General features: G+C 39.9%; 1 protein-coding gene across 1 annotated transcript in view; it reads right to left on the bottom strand.

Annotated features, from left to right (window-relative positions):
- Positions 1 to 18,766, bottom strand: part of CEP152 (centrosomal protein 152kDa) — a 52,358-nt gene that overhangs the window by 14,583 nt on the left and 19,009 nt on the right. The window contains exons 11-21 of the mRNA XM_015411781.1: positions 18,215 to 18,306; positions 13,758 to 13,918; positions 12,465 to 12,639; positions 11,235 to 11,363; positions 10,553 to 10,662; positions 9,681 to 9,809; positions 9,420 to 9,555; positions 6,933 to 7,124; positions 5,558 to 5,833; positions 2,088 to 2,219; positions 661 to 1,314 (exon numbers count right to left, since the gene is read on the bottom strand). Coding sequence (XP_015267267.1) covers positions 661 to 1,314; positions 2,088 to 2,219; positions 5,558 to 5,833; positions 6,933 to 7,124; positions 9,420 to 9,555; positions 9,681 to 9,809; positions 10,553 to 10,662; positions 11,235 to 11,363; positions 12,465 to 12,639; positions 13,758 to 13,918; positions 18,215 to 18,306 — 2,186 coding nt within the window. The remainder of the gene's footprint in view (positions 1 to 660; positions 1,315 to 2,087; positions 2,220 to 5,557; positions 5,834 to 6,932; positions 7,125 to 9,419; positions 9,556 to 9,680; positions 9,810 to 10,552; positions 10,663 to 11,234; positions 11,364 to 12,464; positions 12,640 to 13,757; positions 13,919 to 18,214; positions 18,307 to 18,766) is intronic.

Here is an 18,766-nt window from a genome sequence, read left to right as displayed (position 1 = left end):
CCACACACAGGTAAAAGCTTCCCCTTCTAATTATTTGCATTGACCAGATAAAACCCAAGGAACATGAAGCAGAATATGAAAGACTGAGAGAGAAGCCTTTAGTACGGTTTCCGTAACACAACAGCATAAATCAAGAAACTGAATTCGGAACAGTGCCGCACACATGAAGCGCTGCTGCTGTATAGGCAGAAGCAGACTTGATTCTCAACAGCTGGAATTCAGTTTAAGTTTCCACCCCAGAGTGGGTATTTCCCAAATATAGCCCCTTTTTCTATGCTCAAATAATGATCTTTCTCCCAAGTCAATGAATGACTGCCCTTCATTCCTATTACTGCAGACAACGAAGTCTGCCATCCATCCCTGACTCTGCCTGTCTGACCTGGGCCCCACTAACAGGTGGTATACAGAGTGAAATGATACAGAGGAGTCTGGGCCGGAAGCATTAAAAGATCCTCCTTTTCAATGACCCTAGATGTTTTCCCATATCTATGAGCCCTCCATCCTTCTTTCTAACTCTGGGGAAAAAATTCTAATGATTTAACAGAACTTTCAGCTCAATTTTTGTTCATGAATTGGAATACAAAAGCCACCAAGCAGATGGTTCGAAGAACAACCTTGCTTGCATCCATGTGCTCTTGTCTAAAGCCTCAGATATGTTACCTTGTTCCCCTTTTGTTTGGCTTTTTCTAGGACAGAAGAGACAGCATTCGTATACACCTTCTGCAGACACAGCATCAGCCTGTCTTTGAACCGGAGGTTGCTTTGAATGTGGGGAGCAGTTTGCCACTCGGCCTGCCAAGCTGGCATATCCCCTGCACATCTAACAAAATCCTTGTGCATTTCGTCTAAGAGGAGTTCCACCTGGATCAGAGCCCTGTCTTCATACTGGCAAACTTCATTTTGGAACCTCTTGGCTTCCTGAACGGCCCATTCTTGCTGCTTCCTCTCCAAGCACACCTTCAGGTCTGCCTCTTTTTGCTCCAGCAGCTCTTCCTTCTGCTTTGCAAAGTCCTCCTTGGCCTTGGCCAGCAACTCGTTGATTTTATTCCTGTGGTCGTGTAAAAAGGCATGATAATCTTTTTCGTTTTGTTCCTGGATTGCAAGGATCTCCTCTTGCTTTTCCTTGTTCCACAGAGTCCGCGCTTTTGCCACTTCTGCTTTAACAATGGCAGGGATTTCTTCTTTCTTGAGCTCCAGCTCTCGTTTAAGGGAAAGGATCTTCTCTTCCAGATCTTTAGTCCTCACTCTAGTTTGGTCACTGCTCTCAAGCTCCTTCTTCCATTTCTCTTCAGCTGCTGAAACAGCCAGAGATACCTAAATAGTGCGACACATAACAAGCCTATCAACACCACTCTAGATATTTCTCTGGAATTTTGCTCCAGGTATGGGAAATTAGCACTCAGCGCCCTGGTACAGACATAATGCTGCCTCATCTCCTAAGGATGTTTATGTTATCAGAAGACCCAAAGCTTTGTGTGCTCCCACCCTCTCCCCTCCCCTTCTGCACCACCCTTGCTCTCCGCCACCTTTCAGTAATTGCCAATAAAGACCTAACAAAGTGTCCATTAACTGCAGTTTGTGCTAAATCATAGTTAGAAGCAAAATGGTAGTTACTTTTGAACATCAGAGCAGACAAAATAGCTCAACCTAGATAGCTCCAGAACTGAAAGGGGGGGGGGGAATTGCCCACATAGAAGTAGAACAAACAGGGAGAAAAGGAAAGCTGAGAGAAGCTTTTTGAGCCTGTACAATATACCAGTAACCTGGATTAACCAGGTACCATTACAGTATGAAAGTATTTTAGAAGACCAGCACAGGCACGTAACTGTTTATTCCTGTTGAGCAGTTATATTCTACTCTACTTGGTACAGACCAAATATGGCTTCTTAAAAAAGAAAATCAAATTGTTCCGTTAATTGGAGGGGTAGGTGGGCAGCAGTAGGGCTTTCAAAGCAAGAAACAAACACGTTCCAGGACATGGTGATTAATAAATCAAATAAATTAAGAGCAACAACAATAACAATGCCAAGAACAAAACTTTTTTTAAAAAAGTCTTATCCTATTAGAATCAGCTTGGTCTCTGCTACCTGTTTGGCTGTGTTGACTTCGTAGTCCTTCTCCCATTTTTCCTGAGCTGCTTTCAGATGAGTTTTATACTCCTCTAGCTCAGTCAGTTCTTGCAGCCACCTGGCACGAGCCTTGGTCAGAGCCAATTCCACCTACAGATGGGGGTTACATGATGGTAAGGAAGCAGGTATTTTTTAATTTACAAAATGCAATATAACAATTATACAAGAATATCAAGTATAACCAAACATATAACAATGACCAAATATGAGATTTTAATACAATAACTGTTAAACATTACAAAACAAGCTGCTTGTAGACAAAAACTTGTGTTACTAATGCTTTGTTATTAACTAACATTGAGCATACTTTCTCCTAATGAGTATTTAATGAGAATTTTTTTCAAAATAATGGAACCTTAAACTCTGTACTCATTATACTTTCAAAAATAAACTAGGTTTCAATAATGTGAATTTTCAGGGATTATTTCTTTTTTCTGTTAATATTCCACTACAGGGTACCAAAAGGCTCAAAAAGAGCTTTGATGATTATGTAAATTATACTCTGTGGGTTGACACATAATTTTGCTTAATATAAAGTGTTCCCAGAGCTTATTCTGCCACATTTGGGCTCTAAGTGTCTCTCCATTTCTTTGCGATTGCAGTTCTTGCTGTAGCTAAAAAATAAGAAATTATGTATCATCTATTTATAACCTTAAAAAGTTAAATCTTATAGCAAAAATATTTGAAGTCATACTTGGAGATCTCCAGGTTTCTGGCCAGTCTGTTTCTTTTATTCTATCTTGACAATCAATATTCCATATTGTTTGATAGTTTAATTTAAGTGTGCTTTTAAATGAGATTAATTTTTTAACATTTTATTTTTTATTAAGACAAACAAACATACATAAATCGGGGTGGTTTTCATTTCATCACTATGATATCTAGTTAAGTATCTCATACAACATCCAAGTATCTATTTTCTATATTCCAACTTGTTTTTATATATATTCTTTTGCAATTGGTTTAAAATAAAGTTCCTGTTCCCTTCAAATTGATTATGTCAGACTAATTTGATTATAAAGTCATAAGCATCTCTGTAGTCTTTTCAGTCATTTATAAAATCTTGAAAGACTGCATAATCTCACTTATCCAAAAGGTTTTGTCCTAGTGTGTTTGGTCTCACAAATCCAGAAAGTTTTTAACCTCTTTTTATAGGATTTCATCCTTTTCTTCATTCTCTGGTTTCTCCTTTTAAGTTTTAAAGTCTTAATTCAGTGTCTTTTCCCCTTGTATGTAAGAAAAATAGCTTCTGAAAGTAGCCATCTGTATTCAATTCTTTGGATAGTTTGAGGTTCCATATATTCTTTGATTTTCTCTGTCTGAAGGAAGTTTCCATTTGCTATTGTAAAGGTTTCCTCTCTTGTCATTCTTTCATAGAATCTCACATTCAGTTATCCAAACATTTTATTTCTTTTTGCATGTGTTAACTTCATTCTGTAGGCCAGGTCATTTTGCTTGCAGACGTCATCTGTATTTTCTACACCCATATGTCTCACAAAGATGGATTCCGTGTTAGTTCGTTCTTCCATCTGGTTGGTCTTCTGCTGTAGAAATAAATACAGCTTAGGTTGCGTAGAGTCCAGGGCTTTCACAGCTGTTTCTACTATTAGAATGATTGTTTCTTGTAAGGAAAGTTGGAAGTCTGTAACCATTAGTGTGAAAACCTTTTTTCCTTCTTCTAGACCAGCCATTTTAAAATATTGCATTGAAAGCAAAAAATCTCTCCAACTCCTTGTCAATAAAACTTCTACAGTCACAGCTTTCTATGATTACCCAGTTACATGAAAAACAAGAGGGTTCCCAGACAAAGCAGACAATCTTATCATTTAGTTATAATACAGACTTATCAATTGTTTACAAAAACTTCAGAACATAATGTACTTTACAATTTTCAACAAGCCACGAGGGTATACACAATGAGTTATAAAGAAATGACATAGTGAAAGTTAAAAAGTAAATGTTTAATAATTAATTCTTTCTTCTTTCTCCTTGATTTAGTTTATGGTCCAAATAATCAGATGTAAATGTTTATAATCCAAATCAGGTGTTTTTCTAAAAATCCATGTGGCACAGTTATAATTCCAGGGGAAATAGAGTCCCAGAGTTATAAAGTCCACAATATGGTTTTGTAATCCAAAATAAAATAAAATCACATTTATAAGTCTATTTCACAGTTTTCTTCTCAGACATCAGCCTTATCCTTCTTTAGACCAGTAAATTTATCAAGAAAGTTTCTCTCTCTTCTCTTCTTAGCCACTTTAAAACAGTAGGGGGGAGGAAGATTCTTCACCCCTCCCTTCCCCCCCTTTCAAACAGTTTAAAGGGCTTGATCTGTAGGAAATTCCTAATATTGTTGCAGTTAGGGTTACTCACAGTGATTTATCTTCTTTATATTGTTTGTAGAGACGTTTTGCTTCCCCCTCATCCCAGGAGTCATGACTTCACATCTATAGCTACTATGGACGCTCTCACTTGGATCTTGTGGGGGGCAGTCTCGGACTTCCACCCTCTTGCCACCACTCGCAGGGAATCCGAGTCAAGCCCCTTGCCATGAGCCCCTCTTCAGGGAACTCATTGAAGTTCAGGAGCCCCCAAACTCCTCTTAAGAATCCAGTGATCCAGTTCTGATGCATTTCTTGTGGCCGCCATTTTGTTTTCACCGTCCTGGTTTGTTGCCATTGGCTGGCCCGAGGGGAAGAGATCATTCGTTATTTTAGTTTGCTTGCCTGCCGTTTTGCTCTTTTCCCCATCGCCTCTTATCAATTTTTGGTTTCTACGCACTGTTTTTTGGGGGAGAAGGGCAGGACTGGAGGAGAGCGAAGGATTCAGGCGTCCGCTGTGTTTAGCCACAGTGCCACACCCCCAGGAAGCAGATACTTCTGATAAGATTGGAAGCATGGCTTCAGATCCAGCTCATTCAGTGCAACACTTGAGGTAAAATTTGTGATTTCAGTATTTTAGGCAGCAAGTCCTGCAAAGTAACTTAAATTCCACTGATGTCAATGGGATTTTAGGCAGCCTTATTTGCCTACAGGATTGCCTCATCAGACATTTTAAGTTAGGTAACTGCCCTGTTGCATGACAGCACAAAAATGTCAACTCTGAATGAGGTATGGAAGTGCAGGAATTCAGATACCTCTTGTAGAACTGAGTATAACAAAAAAGAGAAAACCCTTCTTGTTCAAAATTGTTACTCATATGTAGCCTAGCTTCCACTGATTTAAACCTAGAGCAATCCTAAACAGGTCTACTCAGAATCCTACTCAGGTCTATTGGTTGGAGTTTACTCCCCTGAAAATGTTCTTAGGATTGCAATCCCAGTGTTGTTAATAATACTCAAATCAAGAAATTATGTATTATCCCTAAGTGAACTCACTTTAGCCATATTTTGACACTGTCAAACACAAGTCAACACATTTGCTTATTACCTGGTGGGCAATGTTCTCACGATGTCTCATTTCCAAATTTGCTTCATGCTCTCTCAAGGACTTTTCCTTTTCTTTCAGTGCCTCCTGCAAGGTCGGTGTTTGCTTCTCAACTTCCTTCGCCAACAGCTGGCTCAGCATTTCATCTGTAATGGTCACTAGCTGTGTTTGGCAGCAGCAATCTTTACGTTCCACAACTGTTTTCTTGCCTTCTTCCAGAGCTTGATCCAGTCTATGCTGCCACTCTTTTTCAACTTCCCGAATAGCTTGGTCTATGGTCTATAGGTAATAGAAGATTTCATTTTAAAGGGGAAGGGTGAGAAATATGCACAAGCAGCACCAGATCATGTGGATCTGTTGCACTAGCAGAAGTGCTTTTCTCTTCCCATGGGACTCTTCTAACAATGCAAAAATCTTTTGAGTCAGGGGAATAAAATATATCCTTATCCCACCCTTCCTCCACAGACTCCAGAGCAATTCCTTACACCAGAAGAAAAGCACAACAGATCTATGAGATTCAACTCATATACCCAAGTCAAGCAGTCAGAAGCAAAGCTACATTTGCCTTCTAAAGCAATTAAATGAAACCAAGGTTCAGAAGGAAAATGTTAGATTTCCTTCAAGACAGTTAAACTTGCTAAAGTAAAAAAATGACGTCTTTAACAGAAGCAAATTACCGAAATTATGCATGGGATGAAGAATGTAGAGAAAGAAAGCACTTTACTCCCTTTCTTGCCAATACAAGAACTCATGGCAGGCACTCAATGAAATTAATGAGCAGTGGGCTTAGAACAGATAAAAGGAAGTACTTCTTCACCCCAAAGAGTGATTAACATGTTGAATTCACTGCCATGGGAAGTGGTAGCGACTACCTGCATAGGCAGCCTCAAGAGGGGACTGGATAAACATATGGAGCAGAGGTCCATGAGTGCCTATTAGCCACAACGTTTAGATGGAACACTATGTCTGGGGCAGTGATGCCCTACATTCTTGGTGCTTGGGGAGGTAACACTGGGAGGGCTTCAGGAGTTCTGGCCCTCCTGGTGGACCTCCTGATGGCACCTGAGTTTTGGTCACTGTGTGACACAGAGCGTTGGACTAGATGGGCCATTGGCCTGATCCAACATGGCTTCTCTTGTGTTCTTATGACGACAAATATGATTTTCTTAAAATCATAAGGCTACAAAACATTGAAAAATTCAAATCCTAGGAGATGATGATACAGCCATCAAATGCAAAAGGAAAGCATCAATTTTATGGATATGGTTAAGAAGGCAGAAATATTTGAAAAGGGGCAACTTTCTGCACGATCCAAACACCTCAGAAAGCCTTTCAATCCTCCACAGAGCTGCACTAGTTATAACAACTCTCAGCACACCTCTTTGTGTTCTCTCTCCCAGCATGCTTTGGCTCTCTCCACTTCATTCTCAACACACTGTTTCATGTCAGCTTCTTTTTCTTCCTGCCACTGGGCCTTGGCTGTCAGGACAGAATTCTTGTGTGTTTCTTCTAGCTCAGCCCTCAAGCCATTCAAGGATTTTTCTTTTTCCTCCAGTAGCTGTTTCTTGAACTAGACAAAATTTTAACAAGACAGCTGAGTAACGAATTTGGACAACCTCAGGATTAATGTTCTGGTCTGGTGCTCAGTTCTTCAGCACAGAGCAAGTACAAATTACGGACTTCCAATGGACCTGATTAAAAATAGCACCTCTGCATTCTGTTACCATCATCTAAAAGAGAGACTGTGACTGTTAGCAAATAAAAATAAGGTAACTTTGTGAAACACTGGCTTGTGTCAAATGTGGTTACGTTAACCCCAAACAGTTTAGTTGCAGCAACCTGTAAGGGCATACTATGTAGTATTTCATGTTCGTGGAAACATTTCTAGCTAGTAATATTTCATTTATCATTAGATTTTATCATGTTTATTGCATCGTTATAATATTTATTGTATTGTATTACTATTTTTAAATTTTAGTAATCTGCCTTGAGTCACTGCAAGAAAGGCAGAGTGAAAATGAAGTCTCAAGATTAATTTTTTAAAACTTGCCCAGACGTCTCCACTAGTTTGAGCACCACCCCACATTTTCCCTCGTGGTCTTCCGTCTGGAGCTGCCTCTTGGCAACCTCCACAGTGCCAACTCTCCCCTTCTTCAGTTCCCATCGGCTTAACTGCAGTAGCTCACATTCAACCCACCTCGCCTCCCCTCCCTTTGTTCATCAACCTTGCTTTTCTTCTACTACACCCCCACTCCCACCAAAGATTTAGACTGTGATCAACTTGGAGTGCAGAGATGGAACTGATCTGCATATTACTCTGAAGTAACTACGTTAGCCTTGAAGACAGTTTCAGAGGGCAGCCATGTTGGCCTGCTGTAGAACAGTGAGACTGGAGTCCAGCACCAGCTGAGAGACCAACAGGAGTTTCAGGGTATCAGCTTTTAGAAGTCAAAACTCCTCAAAGGTTTATACCCAGAAACTCCTTTTGGTCTCCAAGGTGCTGCTGGACTCTAGCTATGTTAGCCATATGCATTTTGCAACAAAACCGCTCAGACAAAATAACCATCCATTCCCTGTAAGAGCTATGGCTGTCAGGGGTTGGGTTAGGTTTACATACATTGGGCAAAACAAAACCTCAATATACGTGTCCTTTTTCAAGGACAGCGAAGAAAGGCATGAGATAAGAAATTTAACCCCTCTCCCTAAAGGAGGTACAATAAAAAAGAAGACAATAATACCTGAAGAAATTTGCTATATAATATTCTCTGTTGAAACAAACTTCAAAACAGGATGAACTGAAAGCCATCAGTTACTGCGGAAGATCCAGATTTTAGAAATACAAAACGCCTACAGAGTTGTTGACCCCTTAATCAGTCTTGGACCATGCGGTCTCCACCATGCAGTTGCCTGACATGCACCACAAATGCTCCACACCTAAGCAAGGCTAAGGCTTATACTAGCATCAACACTATGGTTGATTTGGACCAGGGGTTATTGCTCAGCACAATTTAAAACTGGTTTGAAAACCTTGACTAAAATAGCCAGCTATGGTTAAGAAGAGGAGAAGGGATTTGCATGAGATGGGAGAATATGATTCTGCAGCCTATTTTCAATCCTTTTACTGTGGTTAAGGGACTGGCAGTATTCAGGCTGTCCTGATCCATACCAAAACTTGGGGCAATCCACCACCCTAGGTTCCATGAAAGGCTTCCTGTGAATTGTTAAGGGATCTGGGTGCACCTACTGATCTCAGCTTAGATGTCTGAAGGTCTTTACCAGGTTAGTATGAGCTAGCTCACAGTTTTTAAGCCACTGCCTCACACATTTTTGTCTTAGCTCAGGAAGGATGGCTCCAGAGCAAACTAAGTTATGCAGTAGCCAAATTGCTTGCTCACAATTTTAATGCCAGTAGCTCACAAAGTAGAAATTTTGCTCACAGGACTCCACAGCGTAGAGGGAGCTTTGGTCTTTACTGCTAAAAAGAAAACTGACTTTGCTTCAAATGCCAAAATATGCAAGAAGTCTCCCCACCCTGGCAACCTGCAAGAATTTGTGCCTTTCCATTTCAACCCCATTACTTTGGGGTGTGTGTGTGTGTTAGTCTGTAACTAAAACTTTAGTACATTATTCTATAGATTTATTAGTGCAGGCAATACCAAAAAAAATTCCTAACACGTGTTATCTTAAATATGGTTCTATAGCTCAGGCATAAGACCACATACATCTAAATGAACACTTGTTCAAGTGGCCTGTGTTAAATCAGAAGTTTCTAGGCATTTTACTTAGACAACAAACTAGCAAAATCAGTACAGGTTTGTTTGGCAATTACTTTTGCAGGAACTTTTGTTGTTGTTGTTGTACTTACGTTCTCTTCCTTCAGTTGTTGTTCTCGTTCAAACATTCCCCTCAGAGCAGCTTCCTGTTCATCCTTCTCTCTGCAGACTGTGATGTAACATTCCTTTACTGTCATCATCTCTTTGTTCACCTCATCAATTTCAGCTCTGCAGTGACAACCAGAGAGATGCATGTAGATGCTTTTTAAAAGGCAATAAAAAGCTCCCATTTCTAATAAGGTTTGAAAAGAGACAATATCAGATAATCTTATTTAGTAGGGCAAAAGTCTCACTTTAACTGTGCAATGCTCTCATCATAAGCACGGATGAGTTTTTCTTTTTCTGCAGCATGCTCTTCCGTGAACTCTTCACAATACTTTTTCTTCATGTCTTCATAATGTTGCCGATAGGTTCTCTCATACCTACAGCCAGGAGACAATTTTAAAACAAGTTGTACTTCTGTGTCAATGGCAAGGTACCCTTTCAATCACTAGATCGGTATAATGCTTCATGCATTCTACAGGCTGATCAGATGGCAAAGGTCACCACAAGCCTTGTACAGCAGATAGAGCTATGCACTTGGAATAGAAAGGCCCAGACTAAAGTTATTGATGAGCCACAAATCCTGCTCGGTGACCTTGGGCCAGTCACACTCTCAGACTAGCCTATATCACAACATGTTTGTGAGGATAAAATAGGGAAGTCCCAACTAAGCCACCTAGAGGAAGGGCAGGATTAAAAAAAAAAATGACACACAGATTATTCCTCAAAGCTAATGAAGATACAAGAGGAAACGTGAACTCAAGTGGTGTCTCGGTGGCAAAATTCATAGGTGCAATAATCAAATATAAGAGAAATAATACTGAGTAAGATATTTATAATTATTTTCTTGGTTCTAATTTCTGCTTAAGGTGATAGCCATATGAGCAGTACTAGATAGATAAAACGCAAGTGGTGGTGGATTACTGAAGTCACGGTAAGCAGAAAGTATACAGAATCCCGTATTGGGGGGGGGGGGACGGGGACTGGCTGAAAGAATGCTTTCACCTTTCATAATTTAATTTTAATTAAAATTTATTTAACTACAGCAACAAAAAAGAAATAAAACATACCAAGTATGTAGAGTGTAAAAAGAATTTTGCTCTCCCACTACACTGTAGCTCACCTGTCAATGGTTTCTTGTTTATCACGATCGAAGTCCTGAACAATCTGTCTCATTTGACTACAAAGGTCCTGATTTATTTTTTTCAGCTTTTCCTCATTTTCTTCAAGTTCCTGAATATGTGCACTTCGGATCTGTTCAAACAGAAATCAAAGCCAGAGATTTTTTAAAAGTGAAATCCAGTTTTAAAACCTCAGTGTGTTCACAATTATTACCTTAAGCCCTATCCTCACAGCAACCAAATATGGCATCTGTCAGCCAATGCTCCCTCTAAGCTGTGGGGTCTTCTGAGCAAAAATTCTACTTTGTGAGGTACTGGCATTAAAGTTGTGAGCGAGCGATTGGGCTGCTGCATACATTAGTTTGCTCTGGAGCCATCCTGCCTGAGCTAAGACAAAAACGTGCGAGTCGGAGGCTTAAAAACTGTGAGCTGGCTCACACTAACTCAGCTTAGAGGGATCACTGCTGCCAGCCAGGTTTTCCCCCTCTCCCCTACAACATGCAGAATGCCATCCTCGCCAGTGCTAATGGGAGTCAATTATAGAATAGTAAAACTACCCAATGGGGGTTATGCTCCATGTTACAGGAAAGAAGACAACCTAACTCAAGGTTGCCACATATAGCAGCATCCTTGTGTCATCTCCCAAGTCAGACAATGAAAAATGAAAATACATGTCATACCTACCTCGACTGCTTGCTGTAGAACCTGGTTTTCCTTCTGGAGCCTCAGAAGGTCTTCTTTGAGATTATTTTCACTAGCAGATATATTGGACTGTAGGACACCTGATGGACTTTCTATATTTCTTCCTTTAGCCTATCAAAAATGCCCCAAAAAGAGATTGAACCCAGATATTTCTATTACCGTAGTACTACAAAATAGGTCTTTGTTGCATTAGTCATCAAAGTGACACAGTCCCTGCCCAGAAGGCCTACAGACTAAGAAGATACAGATAAAAAACAGGGGCTCACAGTGGCGCAGCAAGTTCTTCATGTGAAAAAGCTGCCAGAAGTATAATTACTGGACTGTTTGCCTAGCTATTCTGAACCCACTTAAACACATGCCACTTGTAGGTCAGAGCAACCTCTGACCATATGTAATACAGCACAATGCCTTACAGACGCTAAACAGATAACCTTTTGGACCAAGTAAAGCCATGAATTTAAAAACAAAACATAGCTCCAACATATAATTTCTTTTGCCTTGATGAACTCAACTGCTACTGCCATGCTATTATCTCTAACACACATATTATCACCAAGGACCAAATTGCACTTGAAATGCAGTATCTTAGGGTCAAGCACAGTTAGGATTGAACAATGTTATACCATTCTACACAAAACCACTTTCGCTGGTTTTATGTACAGTGGAACAAAGAAAGCCACTTAGTTTGCAAGAGTATACCACATAAAAGTAAGCACTATCCAAAGACTCTATGCCTGCAATTATTTGTCACAGCAGGAAAAGCAGTATTTAAAAACATGACAAAAAGGAGATAGGTCAAAACTGTGGAATTCAAAAGATTCAAAGCCAAGGTAGGTAAAGCTTATAGAAGAATAACCATGACATCAGCAACTGCCATGTGACTTCCAGAGTTCAAACATTTGTACAAGCAAGAGAGGATATAGTCACACAGAAGTGACAAATAAGTTGTTCTTGTAACAGAACTGGACATTCCTTCCAATTAAACATTTTTGAAGCATCAAGGCAAAAGTGTTGGCTTCCTTATTCCAAAAGTTGTTATCCAATAGAAATAGAAATTCCAGTCATAATTACTGAGCACAACAATTTGGTTCATTTGCAATCCAAGAATTTGGGGGTGGAGAGATGTTCTCTCCTATTAAAACTAAAATCCTATCAATTCTTCCAAAATACACAATACTAACAAAAATACACCTCTTGCCCATTTGTTTTTACCAGCTGCTTCAGCTCTTCTATCGTCCTCTGGCACTCTTTGAGATTATTCTGTAGTTGGGAAACCCGGTACCTCTTTGCTTTGTTACTGCTCAGTAAACGCTCCATTTCTGCCTTCAGCTCCAAGATGATCTCATCTTTACAGAGTTCTTTATCCATTTCTTTATTCTGTGCATCGCTATTGAACATTATCAGAAGAGAAAGACATACAAAACTAGTTGCATTAATAATCTGTACATAAAGTGGAGAACTTTCATGTTTTGGGGCACAAGAAATTAATTTAATTTACCAAAAAGTAAAAAGGTAAAGGTTCCCTTGCTCGAAAGCCAGTCGAATCCGACTCTAGGGTTGCGGTGCTCATCTCCGTTTCAAAGTCGAAGAGCCAGCGCTGTCCGAAGATGTTTCCGTGATCATGTGGCCAGCATGACTAAACACCAAGGCGCACAGAACGCTGTTACCTTCCCACCGAAGTGGTACCTATTTATCTACTTGCAATTTCTTGCTTTCGAACTGCTAGGTTGGCAGGAGCTGGAACTAGAGACGGGAGCTCACTCCGTCATGCGGCACCCGGGTCTTGAACTGCTGAACTACTGACCTTCCACAGCCTGCAGTTCAGCGTCTTAACCACTTGAGCCACCACAGCTCCTTTAACTTACCAAGGCAGCAATCAAATATACTCACCAGGAAGAAGGGCTCTCAAAACACAGAGGAACTTGCTTCAGTGTAAACACATTCAGGATCAGGGTGAAAATGTATCTTTTGTGCCCCCCCCCTCACTATACTTGAGACCATACATTATGAGCTAAATGTCAGTTATGTTGGTACTTGGGCAAGGAATTCTGTGCAAGGAACAAGGTCACTCTAGCCCTATGGTTTTTATGACTGTGGTTATTTACTCTACAGTTTTAAAACAGACACACAGTAAAGTGGGTTAAGGCAACAGCTTACTCAGTGTCAAAAATATCAGTAAAGTACGAGTTCACTTCACCTGGAAATGCTGGAAGACTGGCTCATTACTTCCAGCTGAACTTTTGAGCTGTGATCATCATTCTAATTGGCCTCATAACAATGTACTAAAATTGTGCTCTTTCAGGTTTTATCATCTGTGAACTTGCCCTGAACTGTGATAAGCTGCTGGTCCTCCGCCAACTGTGTACCTGGCAAAAAAATGGGCTTGCCTTCACATCATGTATAAAATGGCTCCAGCTAGGACAGATGGCACATGTATATGGCAACATTCACGACTCTTCCCATAAATCTGGAGAACACATATTTTTATAAATTAAAAAAGTTCACCTGTGAAGTCTGGTTTTCTTATTGACCTTTTTAATACCCAAATCCACATAAGAATCAGTCATGTCTACATTTAATTTTCCTCCGGGGTCACTGATATATACACCATGTTTTGCAGCAGATTCATACAAAACTAGTTCTTCTTTTAGTTCTTTTAGTTCTTCCTGCAGAGAAATATTACATAACACAAAATACATAGTATCAAGAGCAGGCCAGAAGAAATTAAGCTTAAAAATAACATCCTGCTTCTGCTACATATGATGCAGCTCACACAAAAATATAGGTTGCAGTCACACATGCCAGAAAAAACAGGGGGAGTGAGGCTATTTCCTCCAGAGGAATTTGACCCACAATTGCGCAATCACACAGTCCTTGGAAGCTGCGGGGGCAGCCCACCACTGCGTAATCAGACACAACCACGGGTGAGTCGGAGGGGTGCCATTTGTTTCCGATGCGCTTAAATGAGGAATTGATTAATCACAACTCTGCACTGAGGGCTCCCTATGGAGTTTGTGATGATGCGTATACCAAGAAGGGAGAAAAAACAATAGCATGGATTCGGGATGGCATGATCAGACCATCCACGCCATGAGAGCACGTTGGAGCGATCAGACACAGGAAAGTCAGTCTGTGGCCCATCGCAACCCATTTACCACCAGATTTTCCCTGCAGAACGGGTTGTCAATGGCTGGAGGGCACTTCCCAGATGTTGTCTGATCGTGCCCTTTAAATCCCCCCCAGCATTTGCGCCTATGTCGTGTCTAATTGTGCATATGATCGCAGCCATAAAACCCCCAAATGATATAGGCACAGACCCAAACACTCAAAATTAAAGTCCCAAGATTCATTAATATATCAGCCCAATCACAGATGTGCACATCCACGTTGGAAGAGCTCAGAGAACAGGGACAGTTTCAAAGGTCTGTTGGCATAAAAATGGACTTGCAGAGTTTCCAGAAACTAAGACGCAGACTCTGGATGGGGCCATTCCAGAAGTTGGACACTAGTACCAAGACAGCAGTCTCAATCCGGTGGAGGCCAGATATAACTCCCTAAAGGAATCAACATCCTGCAGACGAAGTTGAGCAGACCTCAGAAAGTGATTTTAAACCATGATTTTAAAAATTCTTCCTCAGTTTTGGTAGCTAGGCTCAATAAAATAACCTGTTACATCCACCCAGATCAATCAGGGTTCATTCCTGGTAGATCTATATCAGACAATATTAGAAAGACATTAAACCTCATCAATTATTGTAAAATCCATAAAATTACATCAGCAATTTTGGCGCTAGATGCCGAAAAGGCTTTTGATAATTTAGATCCCTTACCTAAAAGAAGTGTTAAAAGGAAAGAATTACACCCAATTTATATTACAGAAGAAGATAAATCAGTTATTGGAAGCCAATACCCTTTTAAATGGGTAACTAAAGAATGGAAACAGGAATTATAATACCAATAAACCTCAATGATCTTTATAAATGTAATTTATTAGTCAGTAAAGAATTCCATTGATAAATGGACTAAATTTAATCCATTGTCTTTCTGGAGACAAGCTCCTGTCTTTCTTTGTGGCCGCCGTGTGGCGGCTACATACATAACAGCTACAAAATCAGACAATTTTAAATTGGGGCTTTTTGCAGATGATACTGTTATTTTTTTAAATGATCCTAAAACAACCTTAAGGTTTTTAATGAATAAATTTAATTCTTTTCATTTAATCTCAGGCTTTACCATTAACTTAAAGAAAACAGAGTTATACCCAATTTATATTAAAGAAAAAGATTAAAAGTTATTGCAAGCCAATACCCTTTTAAATGGGTAACTATAGACTGGAAACACTTAGGAATTATAATACCGATAAACTTCAATGATCTTTATAAACGTAATTATGATACATTATATAAGTCAGTAAAGGATTCCATTGATAAATGGACTACATTTAATTTATCTTTGCTAGAGAAGATTAAACTTTTAAAAACAATACTTCCCCCCAAGTTTTATTTTTTTTTTTTCAAAATTTGCCTATATCAATTCCAAAAAAAGAATTTCAAAGATGGAGAGAACTATGGACAAATTTTTAATGGGGGGAAAATTAAGACGTATTAGTTATTCTTTGTTATCACGCCCAACTAAATTAGGAGGACTGGCTTTACCAGACCTATGGTCTTATTTTTTAGCAGCCCAACTTAAAAACATACTATATTATGCGACTTCAGATGTTTCAAAAGCATGGGTTACGCTTGAAAAGGAATTTTGTCAGCCACTTCTTCATGAAGCTATTTGGACTAAACCAAAAGATAGAGGTACTAATGTTGCAGTTAACCCATTTCTTAAGTTTACTTTGGATATATGGGACAAGTACTGGTATATATTGGCCCCAGATATTTCTCCTGTTTCAGTTTTTTTGGGACAAAGCTGGTTTGCACCTGGAAGGAAAATTGATACATATACAAATTGGAGAGAGAAAGGACTTTTTAGGCTAAGCGATATTACACAGCAAGGAAAACTTTGGTCTAAGGAACAGTTGGAGTTAAAGTATCAAATGGTTATACCATGGGTTAAATATCACCAACTCCATTTTATGTCCACAGCAAATAACTTAAAAACTGGATTAGATAGGTCTTTAACTGGCTTTGAAATATTGATAAAACAGGGTCGATATGGAGAAAAGGGAACTATGGTCCCGGTCACACGGGCAGGAAAATGCAGGGGGGAAACGTGGCTGTTAGCCCCGGGGCTAAAAACCGTGCAGTTGCTCGAGCAGACCTACCGATGGAGGTCCGTGGTAGGGGGGAGATGCCGATCACTCCACAGTCCTGCGGCGCGGCAAAGAAGCAGGGCGCGGGGCAAACGGGGTTGTTGTTTTTTTTAAAAAACCCTCAAATGTGCGCATGCTCCCTTGGGTGCTTGTGCGCATCCGTGGAGACTTTGAAAAAAAAACCCAACCTTTTTGCGAGGGGACATGGGCGGGCGCCAGAACTACCACCGGAAACGCGATCAGACACCCGCCCTCCGGAAACTAGTACCTCCGAGCTACTATTTTCTACCGCACATCTTCCGTGGGAAGCCTTGGGTTCGCCACGGGAGCTCGACGCTTCCCAGATGTGGCGGTGAGATCGTGCCCAGAAAATCCACCTATCTTCCGTCCCTCTAGCGTGCCTAATGCTCTGTGTGACCGCAGCCTATGAAACTTATATTTTTTGCTTAAACAAAAACAATGGTCCTCTGCTACAACACAACAAACTGCTTGGCAATCTGATTGTCAAACACAGTTTACAGAAGATAAATTGTTAAAAATATGGTCTTTACCTGTATATACCACAAGACCCTTAAATATTAAACTCCAAAATTATAAAGTTTTTTCCAGGTGGTATCTTACACCTCAAAGACTTTACTATAGTCATTCTATTGTTTCACCTCAATGTTGGAAATGTTCTAATGATATTGGATCATACATACATTGCAGGTAGGCATGCCCAAAGGCCCAAAGGTGCAAGAATTCTGGAAAATGGTGTTGCCAATCATAGAAAAAATAACTGGTAGAAGGATTCCAAACTCTCCGGAGTCTCTTTTATTAAATTGTTGGAGTGATTCATTTATGACTAATGAGAAAACAGAAATAGTGGCTCTGTTATTGATGGCAGCAAAAACCTCACTTGCCCAACTTTGGAAATCTGTTAAAATTCCAACACTGAGACTTTGAGACTTTGGTTTGATAAAATTTGGGATATAGTAGTTAATGATAAAATTGCTATGCAACTGTTGATTGCGGATGGTTTTGTTAGAAAGAATACAATTTTTTTGGAAAAATGGTTTTCCTTTCTTCAATATATAGAAACTGAAGGGAGTCGATTTAATGTTTTTCCTATTAAATATAATAAGTTTGCATTGTATTACTTTTAAATGTGCTATATACACCTACAAGAATTGATTGATGTTCTAGATTTATATGGTTTTGTACATTTATGATTAATTATTTGCTATTTGTTTGGTTGTGGAGTTGTAAATGTTATAAAAATTAATAAAAAATAGAGTTAAAAAAAAAAGATGCAGAAAGTGGACCTGTACATAAGACTGCTTCTGAGTATCCAGGTAGCTGACAGTGCCATCCTAAGCTGAGTAACACCCTTCTACCTTCATTGTCTTCTGGTTAGATCTACAATGCCAGTTACCCACAAGCATCAGAAGTGACCTTTGTGAGTTAATTTTAAAACATTGGTATCCAGCTTCTCAACCTAATACAGCATATAAACAAAACAGAATAAGGGATCCATTTCCATTTCATTTATTAGCTTCATTGACCCGAGGTCTTAAGCCAAAAAGAATAAGGGATCTACCCTGTGAATTCAGTCTCATATCCTCAACTTCAGAGAAGGACATGCATCCAGTAACCATGATGTTTCACCTCTCCATCCCCAAGAGTCAGAAGGTTCACATATTTAATAGGAAAATAAACCTACCTGCAGAGCCTTATTCATTTCATTACTTATCAGCTGTGATGACTGGGCTTGCTGAAGCTGCAAGCGTAACTGATGTGTCTCCTGCACCAAACCTGGAAAGAAAGAACCAGAATTCATCATGAAGATACAGGTAGCATTACTCATAGAAAGGAAGCCCCACTCTACCCCCAAGTAAACTTGACTAATACGGCAGCATCTTTACAGGGCATCAGAAAACCAGGCTCCTTACCTCTAACTGCTGATCTTTGAGCGGTCCTTTGAGCATGCACACTGATGGGCTTTGTGCCTGCGCAGACTGAATTTAGAAGCTTCTAGAGCTACAAAACAGGTGCAAAAAAACCCTTCCCCAAAGAACACAGTGGCAAACCATGCACGCTCCATGGGGAAGAGTGGCAACTTCCAATATTTCTGCTGCAGCAGATGAAAAGGAACCAAGTGGGAAGGGGAAAACTTTCCCCCTTGGAGCATGCACAGTTCCCCACCACTTTCCTTGGAGGAGGTGATTTCCACACCTATTTTGTAGCTCCAGAAGTTTCCAAATTAAAGCTCCGT

Source organism: Gekko japonicus, unplaced genomic scaffold, assembly GCF_001447785.1.
Source record: "Gekko japonicus isolate JY-2015 unplaced genomic scaffold, Gekko_japonicus_V1.1 scaffold266, whole genome shotgun sequence".
Classification (NCBI taxonomy): domain Eukaryota; kingdom Metazoa; phylum Chordata; class Lepidosauria; order Squamata; family Gekkonidae; genus Gekko; species Gekko japonicus.
Note: the sequence above shows the minus strand (reverse complement) of the source record. Positions and strands in the feature narration are given on the sequence as shown.